General features: G+C 38.9%; 3 protein-coding genes across 3 annotated transcripts in view; all 3 read right to left on the bottom strand.

Annotated features, from left to right (window-relative positions):
* btk (Bruton agammaglobulinemia tyrosine kinase) overlaps positions 1-8467 on the bottom strand; it is a 55690-nt gene extending 47223 nt beyond the window's left edge. The window contains exon 1 of the mRNA XM_053682100.1: positions 8333-8467. The gene's annotated coding sequence lies outside the window, so the exon portion shown is untranslated. The remainder of the gene's footprint in view (positions 1-8332) is intronic.
* On the bottom strand, positions 1-8470 carry timm8a (translocase of inner mitochondrial membrane 8 homolog A (yeast)). Its single transcript, XM_017474724.3, has 2 exons — positions 8333-8470; positions 1-244 (listed from the first exon to the last, which is right to left on the bottom strand). The coding sequence occupies exons 1-2, from the start codon at positions 8468-8470 to the stop codon at positions 83-85; spliced, it is 300 nt and encodes a 99-aa protein (XP_017330213.1). The 3' UTR covers positions 1-82.
* Positions 8471-15061: 6591 nt separating this feature from the next.
* npy7r (neuropeptide Y receptor Y7) lies at positions 15062-23574 on the bottom strand. Its single transcript, XM_017473529.3, has 2 exons — positions 23190-23574; positions 15062-16878 (listed from the first exon to the last, which is right to left on the bottom strand). The coding sequence occupies exon 2, from the start codon at positions 16868-16870 to the stop codon at positions 15704-15706; it is 1167 nt and encodes a 388-aa protein (XP_017329018.1). The 5' UTR covers positions 16871-16878; positions 23190-23574; the 3' UTR covers positions 15062-15703.
* Positions 23575-25496: the final 1922 nt, after the last annotated feature.

Genomic DNA, 25496 nt, shown 5'->3' with positions numbered 1-25496 from the left:
ATGTTTTCTTTGACTGTTTAATGACCGTTATTTCACAAGGGGTATGGGAACAGATGAGGTCTGTTCTGGTCACAGGTTCCAGTTAGTCTGTTATGGTGTCTGAGAAGGAGTCTCTTGTCTTCTGAGTGTGTTCAAGTCTATTGAGGATGAATTGGCTTGTGTCAATGAAACGTTCAACACAATTGAGAAAACATACTTCTGTCCTTGAGTCAAGCTTCGGACCAGGCTTATCCATGCATTTCTCCTATACAGAAAAAACACAAGTATAAAACCACAGATTATAAATACTCACATTGAATTGAGACAGGACAAAATTACAGCATGTTCAAAAACTGATGATGTGCGCATGCACAGTGGTCACATCGCAGGACATGCAATGTCAAGTAAGACAAATTAACTCAAACATCTTATGCTACGTTTTGACGCTTGATACAAAAGGAAAACTGGTTCTCAGTATATCTGTCATAATTTACTCCGATTTAAGGGTTCTTGGATAGAAAGTGTTTTTTTTTTTTTTTATACTCGATTTTAAAAAACATGGTGTTTGTTGTTAGGGAGTGACATGCAGGCGCTGCGTGCGCACAGCAAAATAAGCGAGGAACAGGAGAAAAGCACAGAAAAGGAAGATTTGCTTGCAAAAGGAAATGAAATGTGATTTGTATGGAAAAATTTCAGCTACAGAAAGGATGATTTTGACCAAAACAGGTACTTTGTCGGGAATGCCTTGCGATTTTTTTTTTTTTTACAACACGAGGTAACAACTAATTTGTTTGATCACTTAAAACAGCACCACAAAGCTCTGTATGACAAGTGCAAACCAGATCTGAATGCCATCCAAAGCACAAAAAGAAAAATATTTTGGATGCCTTTGCCAGTGTTATGCCATATGAGAGGTTCCAAGCGGCGGAGAGAAATCATTGATGCAATAACTTTTCACCTCGCAAAAGACATTAGTACCTCTTAACACCAAAGAGGGTTTTAAAAACATAATCCGGTCGCTTGACAAGCGGTATGTAAAACGATCATGCAACTATTTTTCTCAAGTTGCCATCCCAGAGTTGGTGTACAGCTGCACTTTTTTTTTTCCTTCATATTTTGGAGAGAAAAAAAAAAAAAGAACAAAAGTTTCCTACTTTGCTATTTTCAAAAGACATTTGTAATTGTTGAATAAAATTTTTAAATGACCTACTCGGTCACTCATGTTAATTCCCTAATGTGATGAAGTGAGCCAAATGAGCCACCTTATTTTAGGATAAACAACATGCATTGTTAATATCATGACATATTAGATCAGCCTGGATTTATAGAAGAGTATTATATGAATTCACTGGTATGATGAGTCAACCAGCATATTAACCTACCCAAAAAAGTCAAAAAGTTAAAAATAAATAAATAAATAAATAAATAAATAAAAAGGCATTTTTCAGCTGTTTAAATTTTTTTTTTTAAATTGTATGTTATATGCAGATCCCTACAAAATCAAACCAATCATTCTAGAGTGATCAATTCTTTCCGAACAGAGCTATTCAAATCATCTGATGAAAATTCCTGTATTTTTTCACATCATATTATATATATCCCAGAAAAATAAGCGATCACAATGTCAGTTTTTTTAATATTGTGCAGCCCTATTAGCTTTCACTGTTATGCTGATGACACACAGACATATGCTCAGCAAAGCAGATGAGAGATACCACCTTAATAATGTTGAGGAACATGTAAAAGACATTAGACACTGGATGACACCATTCTTGACGCTCATGAAAATATTATGGGTTGCAGTGACGAACCCAACTATTTTACGAAACAGGATCTGTAACATTGTGGCGATATTTGACACTGCAAAAACAGCACTTTACACTCTTAAACAATTAGCACTGCAGTTTTATGCTATGATTGAATAATAGAAAAAAAATTATATTTTATTTGGACACAAATAAGCATTTACAAGCTATCAGCAGGAATATTTACTAATGACATTCATTATTAGGGGGCCAAGCACCAAAGGTGTGTAGGCATTGTATGTTTTCGTCTTATTATTATTATTAGCAGGCCAAACACCAAAGGTGCAGATCAATCCTATAGTGAGTATGTTTTCTTGTTGTTGTTATTATACATCCAACTGGATTTTATGGCAGGCAAATTTATGTTTCATATGCATTCTATGAAATCTGGCACAGTGATAAAAGATAGTCTCAGGTACCTTAACAAAAAGCCCTCTAGTGTCACCAACAGGGTAAATTTAGACATGCATTTACAATAGCGCTGCAGACCAGACCAGTTTTAGGACAAGTTTTATACAATCCCCTCCGAAACTATTGGAATGGCAAGGCCAATTAATTTATCTGTGCTTTAAACTAAATACATTCAGATGAATGTGAGACGAGAGTTTAGGATTTCAGATTTTATTCCCTGGTATATACATCTAGATGTGTTAAACAACATAAATTATAGAACCTTTTGTATCGGACCACCCAATTTTTAGCCGAGTGAAAGTATAGGAAGAGAAGTCTTGAAGTAAATAACACTTACCTGTGACTCACTACCATCACCAAATTGTTGGTTTCTTCTAATGTGATGCTTTTCCAGGCTTTTACCGCACCCTCTTTCAGTTGTTGTTTGTTTCGGGGGGGGGGGTTTTCTCCCTTCAGTCTCCTCTTCTGGAAGTGAAACGCTTGCTCAAATGGGTCTGGTGATTGACTTGGCCGCTTCCACTACCACTAAGTCCTTTGTTGAGTTGGCAGTGTGTGTTGGATCATTGTTTTGTTGCATGTTAAAGTTCCTCCAGATTAATTTGGATGCACATCTCTGAACTGCCAGACAAAATATTCCTGTAAACTTCTGAATTCATTCTGCTGCTAGCATCATGAGTTACGTAATCAATAAAGATTAGTAAGCCTGCTCCAGAAGCAGACATGCAAGCACAAGCCATAACATTACCTCCACCATGCTTCACAGATGAGTTGTATTTATTGGGTCATGAACAGATCCTTTCTTTCTCCACATGTTGGCCTTTCCATCACTTTGGTAGAGGTTAATCTTGGTTCTAGAATGTTTGTGGCTCGTCTCTGTATTTCTTTGCGAATTCCAATTCTTACTGATGATGAGTGGTTTGCATATTGTGGTATATGGCCTCTATATTTATGCTCTCAAAGTCTTCTTCGAACGGTGGATTGTGATATGCTCACCGCTACCCTGTGGAGATTGTTGGTGATGTCATATACTGTTGTTTTTGGGCTTTTTATCACAATGCTCACAATTTTTCTGTCCTAAGTTGTTGTTTTCCTTGACTGACCCATTCAGACCAATGTTCAATGCCTCTGATTGATTTTAACTCTCTTTTCAGCTTCACAATGTCTTGCTTTCTCCCATAGACATGATCTTCATGGTGGATTATTCATTTTAACAGCAGATGCAGTCTTCACAGGTGAAACTGAAGGCTAAAACCAAGAGTAGATGTTCAGAGCTATTTATTGTTAAAACAAATCAATCTAATAGGACAAACATGGTTAACAAGAAACACCTGTCAGTCACATGTTCCACTATTTTTGCTTGTCTACAAATTGGGTGGCCTGATACAAAATGTGCTGTGTTCTATATTGTTTAACACATCTACATAGAAGTACCAAGAAATAAAAGTTGAAATTCTAAACTCTTCTCATATTTATTTTTTATTTCAAATCTAAATATCTTCAGTCTACAATGGGGGGAAAAAAACAACAAACAAAAAAACCCCACATTTCGTACAAAGTGCTTGAAGAGCTTGAAGTACTTGATTTTGGCATTTTGAAATTCAAGTACTAGAAAACCTTGAAAACAGCCATTTTTTATCTAGTGGTGCTTATAAAGTGCTTGAATTATAAAAAAAAAAAGCACATAAATACAAAATCGCTAAATACCTTAAAGTGTTTATTTTCGAAAGAACACAAATAGATTCTTTTCACATTCTGTCACTTCTATCTCTCCAAGTGAACATTTTACATGTAAATATAGACAAAAAAATCACAGAACAGCTGTTGTCTTTAATTTATGTGTATGGTGATTTTGTCAGGCAATGTCACAGTTACAAAAAAAAACAAAACCAAAACCCCCCCCAGGATTTCAGCAGCGCAGAGCAGCAGCTTGTAAATGGCTTTAAATGACTACTGGTTAACATGTAGTCTTAATTGGCCGAGTTTCAGTTGCTATTTCATTCTCGTTCCATTGTCTGAGAACAGAAACAGAAAAATATGTAAATGAGAACGGCTTTATTGGGTATTCAGCTGTATGTACTGAACATAAAGTATATTATGTGCCTTTTTACAAGATGAGTAACAGAATGTGTCAGTGAAGTTTCAGCTCAAAATACACCACGGATCATTTATTATACCATGCTGTAAATGCCATTTTTTTGGGCGGAAGCAAAAACACATTATTCCATCACAGTCTTGCGACAGCTTCCCGATCAAGCCATGAGAATTATTTCAAGACATCCTTCTTTTGCCAAACATATTCTTTAAGGCTATACAAGTATGAAAAATTTTGGAAGACATTTTTCTAAAAATGTTTTGATTTCCTCTACATATGGAGACCTTTGGGACATCCTTTATATTAACGTTATGGTGAAGATGAAACAATGGCTGAGAAATGCAAATTTAGTCCAGCATGGAATAAATCTATTAGGCAATCTATGTGAGATGGCAGTGTGTCACTGTGCCCCAAATGACTCCAAATAAGCCACAAAGTAAGTAACGTGACAATTATGGAGTCCACTGTGCTGTGCGAGAGCTCTTTTCTTCAAAACAAAAGAACTGCAATGTAACAACATAAGTGTGCTCAGGACTGGAACATTACATACAATTTGAGTGCAGGCTATTTTGGGGGTGGGGGGACAGCACAGAACAAGACAACCAGGCCTAATGTGAGTGTGCCCTGGGTACACTTATTTGTATCCAGTTCAATATTGCCACCTGCTGGTGAAGCTGTGTAACCTAGAAAATTTCAAGCCCACACTCCTCTGAAAAAGTATACTGTTTTTCCATGAGTGACTACATCAGCATACTAACATACTTGCATACTACCTCCTACCTTCTGCAGCAAGCAGGAACATTTATTTAAGATCTGGTGTAAGGATTTTGGCTTCCCACTAAGCTATGAATTTGATGGTCAATGAGTAGTGGATGAAACATTACAGTGCGCTAAAGCCACCAAAATGTATTTGTGGCAGCAGGGCTGTGGTCGAGCACCTGTTTTGCTAGTGGAGCAGTGCCAACATCAAGCTATTGATGAAAACTATAATGCATTTCTTGGTTACACTGTTGCACATTTTGACCATGTAGTACACAGTTATAGAAGGTCATTTTTTAATGTAAATTGCCTTCTAAAAGAGAATTTATTTATAAAAGCCCTATCCGGTGTCAGCCAGATGAGGAGGGTTCCCTTCCGAGTCTGGTTCCTCTCAAGGTTTATTCCTCATATCATCTCAGGGAGTTTTTCCTTGCCCCACGCCTCATTAGGGATAAGTTTTAAATGTGTGTGTTTCAGTAAAGCATCTTTGTGCCCATTGTTGAAAGCACTATAGAAATCAAATTTCATTGAATTGAAGCCATAATTGAGCTGCATGAAGAGCAACAGCAATGCCTCTTCTCCAGGCACAGACTGAGGATGGACAGGTGCCTCGGAGCTTGGTTCTGGTGGGTGACTCCAGCAGCAGCCACAGCGGCTTCAGCAACATCTCACATCATGCGGTCTAAAATGGGACCTCAGGATGAGCCAAAATCTCTTGTAGTGAGAGGTAGCAACATGGGCCTGGCCAGAGACTCAGTGGGCAGATTGTCTGCTACCCCTACCATCAGAGGAAGACCAGCTCGTGGCCCCACAACTGCCAGTCACGAACCTGGCCAAGGACCACTTGGCAGTGAACCAGGGGACAGGCAGCCCTTCCTTTTCTCTTTCTCGTGCTCTCCCTTCTCCGACTCCCTGCCCCTTCCTGGTCTCTTTTTCCCGAAACCAGTTCCTTAGAGCCGGTTTCCTCCTCACCCCTTCCTTCAAGACCTGTCTACCACTCCCTTTTCCTCAATTTCTCCCACCTCTCTAAGCCCTGGTCACATTTTAGAACCATGGACAGAATCTCCACCCACACATTATCTATGCCGGTGCCTATTTGGATGACATTATTATTTATATTGATGACTGGCAGCAGAACTTTCAACATCTGAAGGCTGTCCTGAGAGCCTTGAGACAGGAAGAACTTTCAGCAAAACCAAAAAGTGCACAATTAGGCAGATGGAAGTACGCTATTGGCCAAATCATACAAGACTACAGAAAATCTTACCACAGTTATACAGACGATACTCATTTATTTGGCTCACTCATCAAATGACCACGGTCAAACTAAGCAATCAACAAGCCTAATGCGCCAAAATAATAGAGCTGTCAAAGTTAACGTGTTCGTAATAATGTGAATCGAGTTACCACCGGAGTACGGAGTCTTAAATATTTACAAGCGATGCACACAGCTAATGCAGCCAGTGTAAACGCTAGCGCTAGCTTTTGGCAGACCATGCTCGATAGTGAGCGAGGGAAATCAATAGACAAAACTACACACATGAAGCTAACAGCTTGCAGGCCAGTTAACACTGTGGACGACAAGGGCCTGCATGACATAATTTGGAATGCATCGAATGACCATACGTTTGAATTGCCTTCGAGAGCAAAGATAGCCGAGGAGCTGGGACACACTACGACGGTTGCACTCACCGGAGACTATTGGACTTCACTCAGCAATTACAACCCCGATTTCAAAAAAGTTGGGACACTATGGAAACCGCAGGGCCTTCGTTGCCTTATTTTTTGCTTCCACATGCACCACACATTCTCAATCAGAGACGGGTCAGGACTGCAGGCAGGACATACTAGCACCCACACTCTCAGTTTATGCAACCATGCGCTTGTAATACAGGCAAAATGTGGTTTGGCGTTGTCCTGCTCTGGATGGCAGCATGTGTTGCTCCAAAATGTGTACATGTCTTTCTGGTGAACTCACAGATGTGCAAGTTACCCATGCCATGGGCACTGCCATTTGCAGCAGAGAATGGTGTTGACTGACAAAGGTTTACCAAAATACTCCCAAGCCTATTTCAGGATATCCATTACAGACTCATGGCTGTTTTTATACAGTGACGTCTGAGGGATTGGAGATCACGCGCATTCAGAAGTGGTTTTCGAGCTTGCCCCTTACGCACCGAGATTTGACCGCATTCCTTGAATCTTTTAATTATATTGCGCACTGTAGAAAGTGAAATCCTTGCTCTTGAAGGACTAGGCCTTTTTTGGAGGCTGCTTAAATACTATGATTAGACGAGTGCCTCAACTGTTTTACATCACGTTCTTATTTCAAGTTGTCACATCACTATTAGTTTACATTTTTTGGAACGTGTTGCATGCATCCATTTCAACACAAACGTTTATCTTCACAAAATCTGACTTTAGTCAGATTAAGGTAATTAAAAATGGCTGTTTACATGCTAGTTTCTTAAGCAGAGTATTGCCTTAATATTGGATTATTGTTGTCCATGTAAATGTACTGATTGTCAATGTCAACAATCAAGAGATGGCTTCACATATATATATATATATATATATATATATATATATATATAAAGAAAGGGAAGGAAGAGCTCATGATCCAAAACATACCAAATCATCTGTCAAAAAAATGAAGTGTTATGGCATGGGCATGTGTGGCTGGCAATGGAGCTGGGTCACTGGTGTTTATTGATGATGTGACTGTTGATAGAAGTAGCAGGATGAATCCTGAAGTGTATATAACTAAATTTTCGGCTCAGATTCAGTCAAATGCTGCAAAACTGATAGGACGGCACCTCACAGTACCGATGACCCAAAACATACAGTGAAAGCAAACCCAAGAGCTTCTTAAGGCAAAGAAATGTGAATGTTCTTAAATGTCAGAGGACCTCAACCCAACTGCGCATGCGTTTCACGTACTGAAGACTAAACTGAAGGCAGAAAAATCCACAAGTAAACGACAATTTCAAAGCATCTCAAGGGAGCCTGTCCAAATACTTATGGACCTGGAAGTATAGTGACACTGCTTTACACGACGTCCGGTTAACCGTGCATCGCTGCACGCGGGCCCGCGTCACTCCACCCCACCGTCGCTTTTTTTCCTATAACAGCACGTGCTGTTTATTTATATATTTTAATTGCTTCATTTCCTGTAACACCAAGTGTTTACCTAGCTAGATACCAGTTCGTTAAACTTAGTTCGACAGAGCAGAGCAACATTACCAAAATAGTGTCGCTATTAGCTCCTTGCTTTGACTTTGCTTACCCAACAGACTTCTGTCATTTGGTGTACCAGCTGCTGAAATCTTTGCTTTTGAGACTCAATTTCAATGAACTGCTGAAGCTGGGGGTCAGTCCTCACGCCTTCACTATCCATTAGTTTAGCGTATGTCAAATTTATCATTTACTGGAAGACAGCACCTTGGTACTCGTGATCCTGCTCTTCACGCGTTAACCGAACCGGACATGCCTTAGTTGGAGAAAAAAAAAAAGTTTTCTTCTTCATCTTTATGGTGCATGGCAAACAACAATATGTGCATTAGCGCCATCTAGTGGTGTGGAGAGTGTACTGAAACATACGAGGGTGAGTTAAATAGAAGCCTTATTTTTATTGTTGCATTGTTTACTGCCAGTAGGTGCCGATATTATTATTATTATTATTATTATTATTATTATTATTATTATTATTTTAATTGTTAAGATTTTTAGCGGTTCAGAAATCTTGCTTATGGAGTGCAGGTGGAACCGGTCTTATTTATATCCCTCTCATATCTAGTGTCTGGTGATCCCTTTGCTATTGAGGTGTGTGGTGTCATCATGCCAAGATCTACAGAGTTCTGTAAGGCCTTCAGACAAAGGTTGTGGATGGCAAGGGGTTTAAAATGATCATTCCACTGTAAGGAAAATAATCTACAAATGGCGAAGATTTCAGATGACTGCCAATTTGTCCAGGACTGACCGTCCCAGCAAATTCAGCCCGAGAGCAGACCGTCTGATGCAAAAAAAAAAGTCTCCAAGTACCCGAAAATTTAATTTAGATCTGCTAGTAAGTCTTGCAACTTGTCAAAGTGCATGCTTCTACAATCAAAAAGGGATGGAGCAAATTTGACCTTATTTGAACTTAATTTTTTGAAAGCAGAGTTAGAGCTCAGTCACAAGAAGAAACAAGAAAGCTAACAAGAACATAAGCAGCTAGGGTAAATAGCTTTTGCTGCTTGGTAACAGGTGCACCCTCAAAAAGGATGTGTTAAGATCCTACACACTTTTTGTGTTATTACTATTTCAACACATGTTGTGTTTAATTATCCAATAAAAGTGTTAAAAAAAAAATTCACAAGTGACCAACACTGCTTTGACCTTGTGATTGTGACAGCAGAGTCAGAGTCCTGAGACGAGGAAACCAAACGACCCCAGGTAAGTTAACACTCATCACTATTTAGCGTTAATGCTGCTGAAAGAGCCTGGATGAGTTTGTCTCTACCTTGGTTAAAAGGAAGGTGCACACAGCTACTGCCAACAGCTCCATTCAAACTAAAAGCCCTGTAACTTAACAGATGTTCCTACTCGTTACACACGCAACTTACAAGAAAGTGTTTGCTTTTGGACAGTGGGAATTGCCATCCATGCGAGGTCACACTGTCATGTCATTATTTATTTTATTTTATTTTATTTGAAGCATTATTTGGACATGCTATATTTTGTTTTATTTGGACAAAAATGATAATGATGGAGGTTGACCAGAAATGGAGCAGTTATTTCATACCAGCAGTCTTCCCCAACAACTGCTTTCATGTCTCACAAGTAGTCTACAAAAGAGAGCAGTCGTCGAATCAAGAGTTCAACCTTTCACCAAATTGGCTTACAACTGTTCATTCAGAACAAAGTACCACGTCTGAGCTACTGCTCAGAAGAATAATAGAAACCATCAGTGCTAACCCTACCAGGCCTCGCACCTGCTACTCTCACCGGGACAGTAAACAAGTCACCCAGTTACACCACAGGGGTTCAATCTTGATGAAACCCTACAAACCATGTTAACAAAGAGGAAAAGGCTTGGTGAATCCTGCCAACTACAAGACCGATTAAACAGATCAAACCGAAAGGAGGCAGGCAACAAACATGACAACTATAGGCATGCGGCCTTGACGAGCCAGTTACAACGAAGCTCAGGAGCATTGACCACACACTAGAACATGGCCAATGAAATTTCTGCTGCCAGTATAGCCAGGACCTCCTTCTACGCAGCATCACGGCCCGGTCTAGGTTTGGGGACAACAACAGAAAAGACGGGACTGGAAAAAATGAATGAACAAAGGACGCTGGAAAGAGTATTTCACTTTTGTCAGATATATTAAATTAAATTCCTGGAGCCAAGCTACTCTTACCCGCTCAGTACTGAGCTCGGGAAGAAGTCACACAAACACAGTGTTCAGTGAAAGCTTCTTAGTTTAATGCTGAAATAGGCAGATTTTATATATACACAGAAAAATAGGAAGGAACAGTGGGGGTCTGACAGTTAGATCATTGTTTGGCTTAACTTACAGCTTATCGTGTTAGAACAGGGACAGAAACTTCTGTGTAATCAGATAAGAAGATGTAGCACTTGGGGATGTTGGGGCTAATAAAAGCACTTGTATGCAAAGCAATAGTAGGAAAGGAAATTGACCACATATGTACAGCCCTTCTCCTGTACAGGCTATCATGGGAAACAAAGACTGCATGAAGAGAAAGAAAGCATGCCTAAGTTATGTCGAACTTATAAGACGGCCTGAATTCTTTGAGGCATGGACGTCACTAATGAAAAACAATATTCTCCATCAAGCTGGTTCCAACTTACTCCAATAGTGGTTGAGAGATCAGCTTTGCAGGATAAAGCACTGTCATGGACAATTTTTTTTTAACTGAAGGAGTTTTATAATCCTTTCCATTGATTCAATTGACAGCTGTCTTTCTGAGGCCATGTTTCCTTTCAAAAAGTCCATGCTTGAGGTCTGTAAGCACTCTCTTTTAACTGCAGACTAATTTGCATTTTTACATTTATGCTGCTATCTGTTTTAGGAATGCAAATTGCAAGGTGATTCCATAATTTTTTCCTCTACTTGATCTGGAATAAAATATTCCATTAATTAACAGAATTTCATTGAACTTGTTTGAGGTATGTTTTAAAGCCGGGATGTTCAGCTATTAAACAAAAAAAAAATTTTTGTGTGTCATATCAAAGAAAGAAAGAAAAGAAAGATTGTTGGTAGGTTGTTAGCTACAAAATATGAACAAATGCCTTTTGGGGCTTTAACTGAGAAATTGCGTTACAGAATCCCAAATTGTGTAATTTTGTAAATGTGTCCTCCACTCTCCTAATGCAGTGGTTCCCAAACTTTTCCAGGGCAAGGCCCCCCCAAATGACATTAATATTTGACCGAGGCCCCCCTTTTTCAAGATGTCTTTAAAACACAAACATACAGACTACTGAATATATCCCCCTTTTATTTATTAATAATTACACCTTGCATTTTTACATTACATTAGATTAGGAATTGATTGTGTGTGTGTGTGTGTGGTTGTTTGAGAGTGAGAAATAGAAAATCATGTATTTATTTATTTTTCAAACCAAATTTTTGAGGCCCCCCGGGCGCCCCCTGGCGGCTCCCACTTTGAAAACCACTGTCCTAATGAACAAAATGGCGCTATAGACTCACCAGGACACTCTAGTTAGCATCTAATCTAACACCTCATCGCCTATTTTTTATTTGCACAAACTAATTAATTAAACCAACATTACAGAGATAGTGGAAAGAATTATAATCTACTGTAACCGCCAACCTCTCTTTTTTGTCATGTTAACCTTGTGACGAACTTTTGGCCTCGACATTACTGAGCTAGCTAAGTTTCGTTAGCCACTAACTGTCTCCACCTGTTACCCAGCATTACCGTTCAAACATGGCCATAACCCATCCGCCTAACGCTAATTACTACAGCTTGCCTTGTCCAAAACACTTCCTAAATGCAGTTAACATTAACCCACTCTGTGTATTACATCCTGATGAACAGATGTAATGCTAGGTTACCGTCAACTTTGAAATAGGTTATGGGAACGTCTAACATTACCACCAGCTGTATGCTAAAGTAATGTTATTAACTCAGGGTTAGCATCCAGCTAGCTAACCCTAACTCAGAGCCTCAGATAAGATGCAGACGCTGAGAATTACAAAATATCCTCAGTCCATATTTCACAGTCGACATAAACACTAGTAGTGTAAGGCCAACACTGACGAAGCAGTACATGATATTCACTTTTGAAGTAGTGATGTGTCGTTCATTACTATGAGTCGGGAACAACGACTTGTTTTAGATAGTGATGGGAAGTTCGGATCATTTTACTGACTCGGATCTTTGAATCTCGTTCAGCAAAATGAACGAATCTTTTTTTCGAGTCATTTTGGCAAGTGAGTTGACCTCTGCCGCCATCTATTGATTTTAGGTGCAATTGCAAGTAATTTTAATTTTAAAAGTGTTTGTTTTTACCACCAGATGGCAGTAATCTGCCACTTAACCATGCTACAGTCTTCATATTATTTGAATGAGTGCACCAGAGAGGCCTGTATCTTCCCTAAAGTGAATGCTACATTAAAATGTTCTAATTTTATACATACATATATAATAAATGTACAAATTCAAGGCCAATAAATTTTTAAAAATTACAAATGTAGAGTTAAAAAATTAATAAAATGTTATAAAGTAGTATTTAAAAAAACACTGTAACAGTCTGGGGTCTCTGGAGACCCCAAAGCATCCTGAGTGTTGGCCTAAACGAACAGCTTAGAAGGGTTCATTTGACCCAAGGAGTTGGGTTGATGCGTCGGGGTGGGCGAGGGGTGCATTGATTAAACTGTCAGTGAAAATGACCCAGCCATTAACCCAATGTTTGGGTTACATAAAACTCCCCAAAAACTAGGTAGAGACTGAGAAACCGGACATTCTCCTTTAGGAATTTCCGGTAGAGAGCAGAATTCATGTTTCCCTCAATTACTGCAAGTTGCCCAGACCCTGAAGCAGCAAAGTATCCCCACATCATCACAGTGATATTTTTGTGGGATTCTGTGTTTGGTTTATGCCAGATGTAACAGGACCCCTGTCTTCAAAGCAGTTCCACTTTCGATTCATAAACCCACAGAACATTCTCCCAAAAAGTTCGAGGATCATCAGGGTGTGTTTTGGTGTTAACATTCTTCTGGGTTAGCAGTGGTTTTCACCTCACCACTCATCCACTCTTCTTTTTGCCCAGTGTCTTTCTGATAGTCGAGTCATGAACAGTGACCTTTATTGATGCAAGAGAGGCCTGTAGGTACTTTGATGGTGTCCTTGGTTCTTTTGTGATTTCCTGGATGAGTCATCGCTGAGCTCTTGGAGGAATTTTTGGAAGGTCGGCCACTTCTAGGAAGGTTCACTACTGTGCCATTTGGAGATAACGGCTCCCAGAACCTTTGAAATAGCTTTGTAACCCTTCCCAGACTGATGTATCTCAATCACCTTCTTCCTCATCATTTCTGGAATTTATTTCAACTTTGGCATAGTGTGTCACTGTTGGAAAAAGTTCTATTTAAGTGTTGATTTGATTGAACAAGGTTTGCAGTAATCAGGCCTGCTTGTGTCTAGTCCAGCTGAACCCCATTATGCTCACTACAAAGCTTACTATTAACAGACGACAATGCATGGCAAAGTAATAGTTGATTGTCAATATTAATAATAACTATTAATTAAATTAGTTATTAAACACTGGAATTAATGTTGTTTTTGTTGTCGCTTACCCTTAATATTAATGCTGTCCATAGTTTGGACAACACTGGTACACTCGTGCAACACTGGTATTCATTCCTAATAAAAGAACCTGTTTAAGTATAATCTTGTAGAGAAGAAATGTAGATACTGGCAATATTTTTGGATATCCACTGGGTGTAGCCAAACACCCCCCCCCCCCCCCCCCCCACACACACACACACATTGTCTGAGTGCCAAATACACTAATCAGCCATAACATTAAAACCACCTGCCTAATATTGTGTAGGTCTCCCTTGTGTTACCAAAACAGTTCTGACTCATCGAGGCATGTACTCCACAAGAACTCTGAAGGTGTGCTGTGGTATCTGGCACCAAGATGTTAGCAGCAGATCCTTTCAGTCCTGTAAGTTCAAGGTCGGGCGTCCATGCACCTGCCATTTTGGAGATGCCCTGATCCAATCTTCTAGCCATCACAATTTGGCCCTTGCCAAAGTCGTTCAGATCCTTACACTTGCCCATTTTTACTGCTTCCAACACATCAACTTTGAGAGCTGCCTAATATATGACACCCCTTGACAGGTGCCATTGTAACGAGATAATCAGTGTTATTCATGTTACCCGTCAGTAGTTTTAATGTTATGCCTAATGTGAACTTTAAAGTCAATTATATGGTCATTGGCACAGAGTCATAACCTTAACATATAAACAATTACATACAGCTAATTCCAGACACCAGACACTAGATATGAGAGGGGTATAAATAAGACAGGTTCCACCTGCACTCCCCAAGCAGGTTCTAATCACTGGCACCCAATCCTGAATACCTGTTTCTAATTTTATGAATTTTAAGGTATCATAAATGTAGGGGTGTACTTACTTTTTCCATGTGACTAATCTGTTCCTTTGTTAATTTAAATTGTAAAAATGACTACAAAATGTCAATTTTATGTCATTTTATAGCGTGTATCACCTTTATTAATAGCTATTGTTTCATATATATATATATATATATATATATATATATATATATATATATATATATATATATATATATATAAATCAGTTGTACTCTTGCATTTGTAAGATGACCCCTCCTTAAACCTTAAATCTTGCCCTTTTCCATAATTAATTATTCCTAGATTTTACATATGCTCTACAGCCATTGCATATGGTTATTTTGATGCCTTTAATTCAATTGCTATTGGTTTCTTGTGCATACTCTAGGGTACACAAATAATGGTGCACAATTACAATTACTAATACAATATATCACTTTACAGGTGTCAAAATCTAGGACATTGCAAAACTATAATAAGGCATTTGTTTTATTTGTCATTATTCTGACATATTGTAATCAGTATGTTGTTCATTGTTGTTTGCTTTTTCTTCACCCCAAGAATCAGCTGTCAGTTCAGAAAACAGTATATAGATACAGATGCAGCTGTTGTTAAGTGAGATTATGGCTGCATTGGTTGTGCTGGACAATGTGTTTTTCTTAGTTTCAGTGCCATAAAAATGCAACATTGCATAAAACACACATGCAGAAAGGGGTTGTTGTGATTTAGGTGAACTGCCAAGCTGAATTACACAGTTGATTTATTTGTGACATGAGAAAATAATTTTTTAATTACTTTCATTTTTGGCTTAACACTATTCAGACACAGTATACACCAGTTTTGCAAACCAGAGATAGAACTGATAGATACTGAATACAAAATATCATCATCAAAAGTAAGTATTTATACAATATACAGCATGCAAACTGTTTACACATTTGAATACTTCTAAAACAATTCCCATATATACAGTATATTATTCACATCAAACTTAATCATTAAAAGTGCTGTCAGTTTGGCTGGGTTCAGACAGCAGTGGCAGGTTGTCCATCATTGTACAAGATCAAACCTCTCAGGGTTCGAGTTCGGAAAGAACCCTCAGGATGGATGGTGTCAGGTTTGTGCTCACAGCGGAAGAACATGATGAAGCCATTCCTGTAATTCTTGTTCATCCATCCATACAGCAAAGGATTGGTGAAAGTTGAGCACATGGCCACTATGTGAAACAGAGTATAAATAAGCTTGTATTCTTTAAACTTGAGGACCAGGTCAAGATCACTTGCCAACTGGAACACATGGAACGGAAGCCAACACACTGCAAAGACTACAACCACCAGGGCCAGCATCTTGGTAGTCTTCTTGCGACGATTGATGCCATCATTGCGGTTGGATGGGCTGACATGGTTTTTCAGTTTGACCCAGATGCACACATAAGCATAGCTGATAATGCCAAGCGGAAGCACATACTGCAGCACAAGCATGGAGAAACTATATATGATGGCATCTCGGTTAGTCCCATGGGGCCATTTCTCAGAGCATACAGCAATCCGTAAGTTAATGTAGGCAATCTCCTCATAGCGGTACTCCCGAAAAATAGCTAAAGGTCCAGCAAGAACGGCCGCAAAAGCCCAAGTTAGACTGATGATGATAAAACTTGTGCACCTAGAGAGACGCTGGCCCATGTGAAACACAATGCATCTATAGCGCTCAAGAGCAATCACTGTGAGTGTCAAAATAGACACGTGGACACTGAGAGCTTGGGCATAAGGCACCATGTGACACATCACTGCCCCGAACTTCCACTCATCCAGTAGAGTGTATGCCAAGGTGAAGGGTAAGCACATGGTGTCTACCATGAGGTCAGCTAATGCAAGGTTGGCAATGAAGTAATTAGTAACGGTACGCATATTTTTGTATATAATGATCATGTAAATAACTAGTGTATTACCAATCAGGCCCAGGATTATTATAAGTGAATAAGCAGTTATAAGGGCTATCTGAACACTTAGATGCTTGGTAATATCATCCACAAAGACAGGCTTATAAGAATCCATGCTGTCATTGCCCAGGCTGTTCTGGTGCCAGTAGATATGTTCTCCTTCTCTATTGGGAATATCACTGGTGATATTAGCTGGGTCTGAAGGGCCCATGCTGTCTTGGGTTTCTCTTCTGATGAGTCCAAGAGCATTCATGCATGTGCCTGTTGCAAAGAAAAGTCACATTGGTTTCAGTTTGATCAGGAAAAGTACGGAGTAAAGAAAAACATTTTTCCTCACATTATATTTATGCCATGTTTGATAGTTATTTTTAATTACACGCTTTTTATGCTTCTTATCCAAACCATAGTGTGACCCAGGATAATAGAGGTGTTTCTTCCACAGTTTACACAATTTACAACATGGACAAATCATGAAGGCCAGTTGGTCATTTGGTGTTCAAAAATGGATCTTTCAAAAGAGGCCAGCTTGTGTGGCCCTCCCTCCTTTAATGTGAAAGCCTAATATTGTACCACAAAGAGAAAGATTTGCACCACAAAAATGAACAGGGTAAGCTCTGAGAGTCTTAAATATGCATCATTATGTAACACCTTTATACGACAATATAATTTCACACAATCTTTAATTATGAATGCATGCCACGGATCCTATTTTCAACATGGTTTGATCAGACTGAATTCAACGGCTCAATGGGTTGGAGAACTATGTACTATAAATAAATGATCAAATTTGTTTTACATACTTTCAGTAACTACTTTATGTTTTTCGGGGCTGCTGTGGATCCGTAGCCAATCCTGGGGACACTGGGTGTTAGGTGGGAATATACCCTGGATGGGATGCCAGTCCATCGAGGAGCACCATTCATACACACAATCATACCTACAGACAATTTATATTGGCCACCTACTGACATGTTTCACCATGAGAGAACATGTGACCAATTATTTTGTTTTTGTTGAAGACATTTTGGTTTAAAACATTTTGCTTTTGCTACACTGAAGACATTTTGGTTTAAAATTAAAAGAAGAATATGAGACAAGATACCAGAATTTCAGCTTACATTTCAGGATATTTACTAGATGTGTTAAAGAACATGACCCTTTTAGTAGCAGACCATTTAGGTGGGAAAAAGTATTGGAACAAAGTCAATAGTTTAAATTGAAAGTAAATAAAATAAAATAGCACTTACTATTTTAATGCAAATCCCCTGCTTGCAATAACTGCATCAAGCCAGTGACCACTTACATAACCAAACTGTTGCCAAGTCAAAGGTGATTGACTTGGCCAGTCTAAAACCTTCCACTTTTTCCCCTAATGAAGTTTTTTGTTGTGATGGCAGTGTGTTTTTGATCGTTGTCTTGCTGCATGATGAAGCTCGTCTCATTAGATTGGATGCGTTTCTCTGTAAATTGGCAGACAGAATGTTTCTTTAAACTTCTGAATTCATTCTTCTGCTACCATCTTGAGTTCCATCATCAATAAAGATTATTGAGCTTGTTCCAGAAGCAGCCTTGCAAGCCCAATTTATGACACTACCTCCACCATGCATGACCAATGAGCTCATATGTTTTGGATCATGAGCAGATCCTTTCTTTCTCCACACTTTGGCATTTCCATAACTTTGGTAGAGGTTAATCGTGGTTCCAGAACTTTTGTGGCTTGTCTCTGTATTTCTTTGCAAATTCCAAGCATCTTGTGGTATGGCACACTGTTCTCAAAGTATTCTTAAAACGTGTGTTGTGATACCTTCACCTCTGCCCTTGGAGGTTGTTGGTGATGACACTAGACTGTAAGAGCTATTTAAAAAAAAAAAACAAAACAACAATGTTTCTGCTGTTGTTTTCATTGGCCAACCTGTTCCATATCTGGTTGTTAGAAAACAAGTTGTTTCTTTCCTTTTCAGGACATTCTAAATTGTTGTATTGGCTATGCCCATTGCTTGTGCAATGATAAATTTTCCCTCTTTTCTCATCTTCAAAATGGCTTGCTTTTCTCTTATAGACAGCTCTCTGGTCTTCATGTTGGTTTATTCTTTTTAACAACAAATGCAGTCTTCACAGGCAAAACACAGCGATCAAAATCAGGAGTATACATCCAGAGCTACTAATTGAAATTCAGAAATATCGATTGTCTCATATCTTTTGATGTCTTTTTGATTTAAAGTCGTAAATGTATAGCAAAAACAAAAGAATTGGCCCTGCCATTCACACTTTTGAAGGGGACTGAGCTGGCAGAAACGCTACAGGGTCATTCCATCTCAAGTGGTCCAATTCAGGTTGTTCGACTGTTTAATTTTTTATTTTATTTTTTTGAGTGATTACCTCTGTGTATTTTCAATGCAAAACCTTGGTTTTTACTTGGTCTAACTACAACACCCATTTTGTGTCATGTCAAATTTTGGTTATACAGCTGTTTTTTTTAATGGAAAACTCAGTATCTTGGCTCAGGATGGTCCTAGTTCCTTGGAACATATACATACACACACACACACACACACACACACACACACACACACACACACATACATATATATATATATATATATATATATATATATATATATATATATATATATATATATATATATATATATATATAAACATTCTGCACATTCATGTTCCTTAGATTTAGAATTTAGGTCCCAATGTAATGCTCAAAACTGCTCACAGTTCCACTTTAGGGTCAGTGTATAATGGGAAGGGTTTGAGTCTCAGTCTTAATTTTTAGGTGGTACCTAGGTAAGTATACTATGCATGCAAAACATTCAGGCTTAAGACTTCTCTTTTTTTATAGGGCGAGAAAGTGCAATTCTTAACAATTTCCCTCATTTTTAGTGGTGGACCAGACACAAACCTGAAATTTTTACAGACATAAGTCCTCTACTGTAGCATTCTGCTGTAAAACTTGTGAGTTTGAGATTGGAGGTAAACTTTGCAGGACAGTTGACCTCAAGGGCCAGATTTGAATAAGCAGCCTGATCTATTATGTTGGTACAGGTGTACAGTTGGTATGTGTTAATAGATTTTTATCCAAATATGGAACTACGGTATTTAGTTTGGTGTTTTACAAATGAACAGTGTCATAAACAGAGTTGTGGTGTCGTTTCTCCAGTTATAAATGCAGTACGTAGCTTCTGAGCTGTAGTGAGTTGCTGCTTTTATCATAGGAGAAACAACACCATAGCTTGGTTTATGACACTGTTCATTCTTAAAACACCCAAATGAACACTCAAAAAAATAAAAAATAGAAAAATTAAAAACAGTCAAGCAACCAACTTGCAATTATTAGACCACTTGAGATGGAATGACCCTACTGTACAGTAACTCAGATAACCACTCTGTACAATTGTGGTGAGCAGAAAAGCACCTCAGAATGCACAACATGTAGAATCTTGAGGTGGATGGGGTACAACAGCAGAAGACTACGTCGGATTCCACTTCTGTCAGCTAAGAACAGAAAGAACCAGGCTCAACAAAACTGGACAGCTGAAGACTGGGAAAACATAGCCTGGTCTGATAAATCTCAATTTCTGCTGAGGCACACAGTTGGTAGAGTCAGAATTTGGCACCAAAAGCATGAATTCATGGACCTAACCTGCCTGGTGTCAATGGGCCAGGCTGGTGGAGGTGGTGATATGGTGTGGGGAATGTATTCTTGGCACAGTTTGAGCCCGTTAATACCAAACACTCATTGTTTGAATGTCACAGCCTATTTGAGTATTCTTACTGACCATGTGCATCCCTTCATGACCACAGTTTGCCCATTTTCTAATGGCTACTTCCAGCCACAAAGCAAAAATCGTCTCAAATGCACTGGCATCCCATTCAGGGTGAATTCTCCTGCCTTGTGCCCAGTGTTATTGGGATACGCTACAGATCCAATGTAACCCTGGTCAGGATAAAGTAGTCACTGAAGATGAATGAATGAATGATGTCCTCAGTTGTAACCTTTTATATCACATTTATTCTTGGAGCATTAAATCTGCAATATTGGAAGACATTTACACTTCAGGGGAGATTAATGAGCCCCTTACTACACATATTCATTAAAATCCAATTCAGAGACAATGGAAAGTCACACTAATATAACACTACATTTACTTGAAAGCTTCAGCTCATGACCTGGACAATCACCTATATTGCCATTTAAGCTTATTGCCAGAGTTGAAATATAATGATGCCCTGCTGTAGGGTCTAGAATATTGGCAATAAGCGGCATAATATTGGGTCTTTGATGATCACAGATGAGACAGCATTTTCAAGCATTTTTCTTGAACATTTAAACACAAAGGAGTGGAAATTATTTGCAGAAGTCTTTGTGAAATACTGGCAGTCTACTGAGGAACAGAAATATAGCATTCTATTTTTTTATGAATAGCATTTTACTTTCTTTTGTGTTAGGCAGCAGGTAATTTCAAAGCAGTTATGTAGTCCCATTTAAAGTCAGTAGAAGTACACTCGGGGTTACATGTGGCACAGCTGGTAGTGTGGTGTTCTGTGCAGAATTCTGCATATTCTCAATATGTCCATATGGGTTTCCTATGGGTTCTCCTCCCTAAAACAAACTTGGCTATACTAAATTGCCCTGAGTGTAAATGATTGGGTGAATACGTGCACAAGGTGCCCTTCCACAGACTGACGTCCCATCCAGGGTGCTGAGTGGAATAAAGCGTTAAACGAAGAGAAATGAATGAATAAGATACCCCTTATATTGTCTTCTACACTGCACCATGAAGCATAATACTTCATTTCACTGTACTGTATACATATGTGTATATGTCATAACAAAATGTACAGAGAATATGTCAAGAGAATCCAAAGATCTCTTAAATGTCCTTTGCTGAGGTATGGCTGTATCCATTTGAGATGAGAATATCATAGGGATGAATGACTTATTTAAATGTCTTTGAACTTTGCACGGTTCATCTCATCATTCCATCATCTGTGGACCTTTCCAAAGGGACCACCTGAGACACAGCATGCAAAAGGAAGGTCTCTATATGCAAAGGTCATCTCTACATTGACATATAGCCTTTGCATTACAAAAAGCGGTGTCCAATCTGTTTGGCAAGTCATTGACAACGCCTGCAGATGAAGGAATAGGCAACATCATCTACTGAATAGCTGGCTTATTCATGTCCTTCATTGAATCACACTGTGATTTGTTATAATAATAATGGTAAAATTCTATTTTATTAGGAAATACATTATGATAATGGCAACATAATTTTTCAGTCCTACACAGATGATCAACTTGGAAAAACGGCATTGCAGCCTAAGGGTGTGAGATAATACTGAAGCAATAAACAGACTGGCTTCCTTTCTTGAATGTGATATACCATAAATGATGAAAAAAAATGGCCAGAGGTCATTTCTGTTTCCATCATCATGTTATTATTACTATTTTTTTTTGCCAAGTTTAATAAACTTCCCTTTTTAAATCTTACGTGCCTGTCTTTTACTCCTGATGGTAACTCTTTATTGTCTTATCAAAGAGGGATAACATGCAATGGAATGCCAAGTTAAAAAAAAAACCTTAAAACACGGGGCATCAATCAATAGGTAACATATTTTTGTGAAAACTAATTCAGGAGATATTGTAATATATTATTTTGTGTTTTCCCTGCTTTACACCTCATCAGCCCTTCATCAGTTAAATCAAACATTCAGAGCAGAAAAAATAGTACTGTGGCCCTCTGCAACAGATTTTCTTTGTTAACAGTATTTTCTCTTCCCCAATCTCATAGGCTCAAAAGACCCTCAAAGTTCCACTGGTTTTAAAATGGGAGCTATGGGTGTGGTTTTTGCAGAGTGAAACTGAATTCTAAGAGTAGTTAAATTGCCATGTATATGGATTTGCCAGGTCTCTCAAATTGCTACAAAGTAAGCAGGAATGTTGTAGTGTGTACAGCAGTTAGATATCCAGGCATGTATCATATATTCAGCAATGTCAAGTTAAAGGCATGGATTAGATCCTCCACTGATATGATGCCATAACTGTTACAAATAAGAGACTCTATACGACTATGCTATTTCCAGCTCATATCATTTATCCTTGCTACGACACTGTACAGATTTTACTGAAATAAATGCTGTGCTGAATTGCAAGCATCAATTCAAGGATTTAAAAAAAAAAAAAAAGATTGCATGATTAAAGAGGTGCATCTCAAATTCCAACAAGTCTTTTATCAAACCAAGCTTTTACCTGCACGAGTGAGAAAGAACTGAAAGATCTAAGAGACCCTCTCTAATTTTCAAGACAATTTCATAATGCACAGATTATTTAATAATTGGCTGTCATAGACTTCTCTCTAACTGAGGAGGTAGACAAGTTGTTGAATTATTGCAAGGATAAGGTGTAAGAAAGACATTTAAAAAAAATCTGATTTATTCACGTTCATTATATACATACACATATGCGTTCCACTATATGCTATGCAAACATATTTAATGCCTTTCAACACAAACACGAATTTAAAACCTAAACAAGACAAATGATTGAAAATGGCACTTACTATTAATTGTCCGTTGCCCGTCTGCAGTTGGAACAAAGTGGGCAGCAGCAGCTCGCGCTATGTGAGACAGTGTGCACCGTGCGCGCGCTCCCTGCTGCAGCGCGAGACCATCGTTGACCCTTCAGAGCCGCCGTACTATTGAACCTGTGCACAAATCCGGCTGGACTGCGCGAGAGCGGAGCTCGGTACAGGAGCGCGTCCGTATTTTACTGTTAGTGTAAAATGTTAGATCAAGATCGAATTCTAAAATAGCATTACGGGTGTTTACGTGCTAATTAAATGACAGTGTCCTTGAATTTCCATTTATTTATCTGTTAACAAGTTATTCGCTTAAATGCACTACTCAAGCGGAGCTCGCACGCGCTCACGAAAGCGAAAAGCCTTGTAAGTTTAACAGAAGTGTTTGCCTAATTCAGCCATGATTCAGAAAACCGACCGACCCCACCCCCACCACCTGTCTGAACGTTCTCTTAATAATCACTGGCAGTGATTTGATTCATTAAATCTGAGCTTTTCAGTGGTGTGCAGAACAGGTGTCAATACATATTGAACATATTGCATGTTTCTCATTCACAGGACAGCCATTTTATAGGAAGTATTGACTATTGATCGTTGATGCTTCCTGTTTAATGTGTCTTTCAAAGGTGAATGTGAATTGTCCAAATTCCTGACAGCTCAAAGGGTAAGGGATTAAAGGTTTTTGATATATAACAAATGAAAATGTGAATGCATAAAAAATGAATGTGACGTTTGGTAAGTGGTTATTCTAACAAAGAGAGAGAAAAAAAGCTCCACAATCTGCTGTGCCTCTGGCCTGACTGCTTTGTGCACCTCCTGGAGAGAATAGATGGCTAATTAAGCCTGAAGCTTGTCTTTGTGTTCCCAAGATTATGATTCAGTCACAGGGATCATATCTTTCCCACCTGAGCCTCTGAGCACTGCAGATAGCCACTACTTTGGTCTTGTAGTACCATTGGTGCCAATGAGGTGCAGGACTGCTGATCTTAACTGACACTGCTTGGAGAGCGAGTAGTTTAGGTAGCCAAGCAATGACTCAGTGGCCAACATCTCCACCATGAGATATTCTTTGCTACTGTTTGCAAAAGCCCAGTTGCAGACTTTAGTACAAAAACATATATTACACGTGTCTGAATAACTACATAACAATGCTTTGTGACCAAGCACAAGTCTCAAACCAGGCCTGTCAAGCTAGTGCTCGAGAACTCTAGCCGTAAGTGTTTTTTTTTTTTTTTTTTTTTAAAAGACAGAAGGTATTTAGTTTTCTTTTAAAGCATTGATCTTGCAAACCAGACTTATAGTTGTTGCTAGAAAGACTGTAATTTTTCATCACTACACATGGCCAAGAACCACCTGCTTTCACAGGAAGAGGGCATTTGAATGACCAACTATCAGCAAATATGCAAGGATATCTCATTTACTTAAAGAGGAAATTTACTTAATAATTGACCGTTCTCCCTGTGCAGTTCTCCATGTGCTTCAGGGGTCTCCTCTGGGTTCTCTGGTTTCCTCCCCGAGTCTAAAGACATGCATTGTAGGCTGATTGCCACCTCTAAATTTACCATAGTGTGTGAATTAGTGTGTAAGTGTGTGGTGTGAATGTACCCTGCAATGGGTTGGCACCCCATCCAGGGGGTTCCCCTGCCTTGTGTTCTCTGGGATAGGCTCCAGGGTCCCCGTGACCCTGTGTAGGATAAGTGATATAGAAAACGTATGGATTGATGGATGTTGCTAAAAGACCATAGAGTCACTGTTTTCCTATCGGAAAGTGTGTATACATGGAAGTGCAATTGTCAGATGGCACCCTTTAATATTCAGACGATTGTAGAACATTTGTGACAAATTAAAGGAACCAACATAAAGTGCCATAATAAGGTGTTGGGCCAGAACAGCTTCAGTGTACCTTGGTGTAGATTCTACAAGTTCTTGCAAAAGATGTTCCATCCCTATATATAGTGACTACACCCCTCACATTTTTGTAAATATTTGATTATATCTTTTCATGTGACAACACTGAAGAAATGACACTTTGCTACAATGTAAAGTAGTGAGTGTACAGCTTCTGTAACGGTTTAAATTTGCCATCCCCTCAAAATAACTCAACACACAGCCATTAATGTCTAAACCACTGGCAACAAAAGTGAGTACACCCCTAAATGAAAATGTCCAAATTGGGCCCAATTAGCCATTTTCCCTCCCTGGTGTCATGTGACTTGTTAGTGTTACAAGGTCTCAGGTGTGAATGGGGAGCAGGTCTGTTAAATTTGGTGTCATCGCTCTCACACTCCC

Source organism: Ictalurus punctatus, chromosome 8 (genome assembly GCF_001660625.3).
Source record: "Ictalurus punctatus breed USDA103 chromosome 8, Coco_2.0, whole genome shotgun sequence".
NCBI classification, from domain to species: Eukaryota; Metazoa; Chordata; class Actinopteri; order Siluriformes; family Ictaluridae; genus Ictalurus; species Ictalurus punctatus.
The sequence above is the reverse complement of the archived record's forward strand: the minus strand, read 5'-3'. Positions and strand labels throughout refer to the sequence as shown.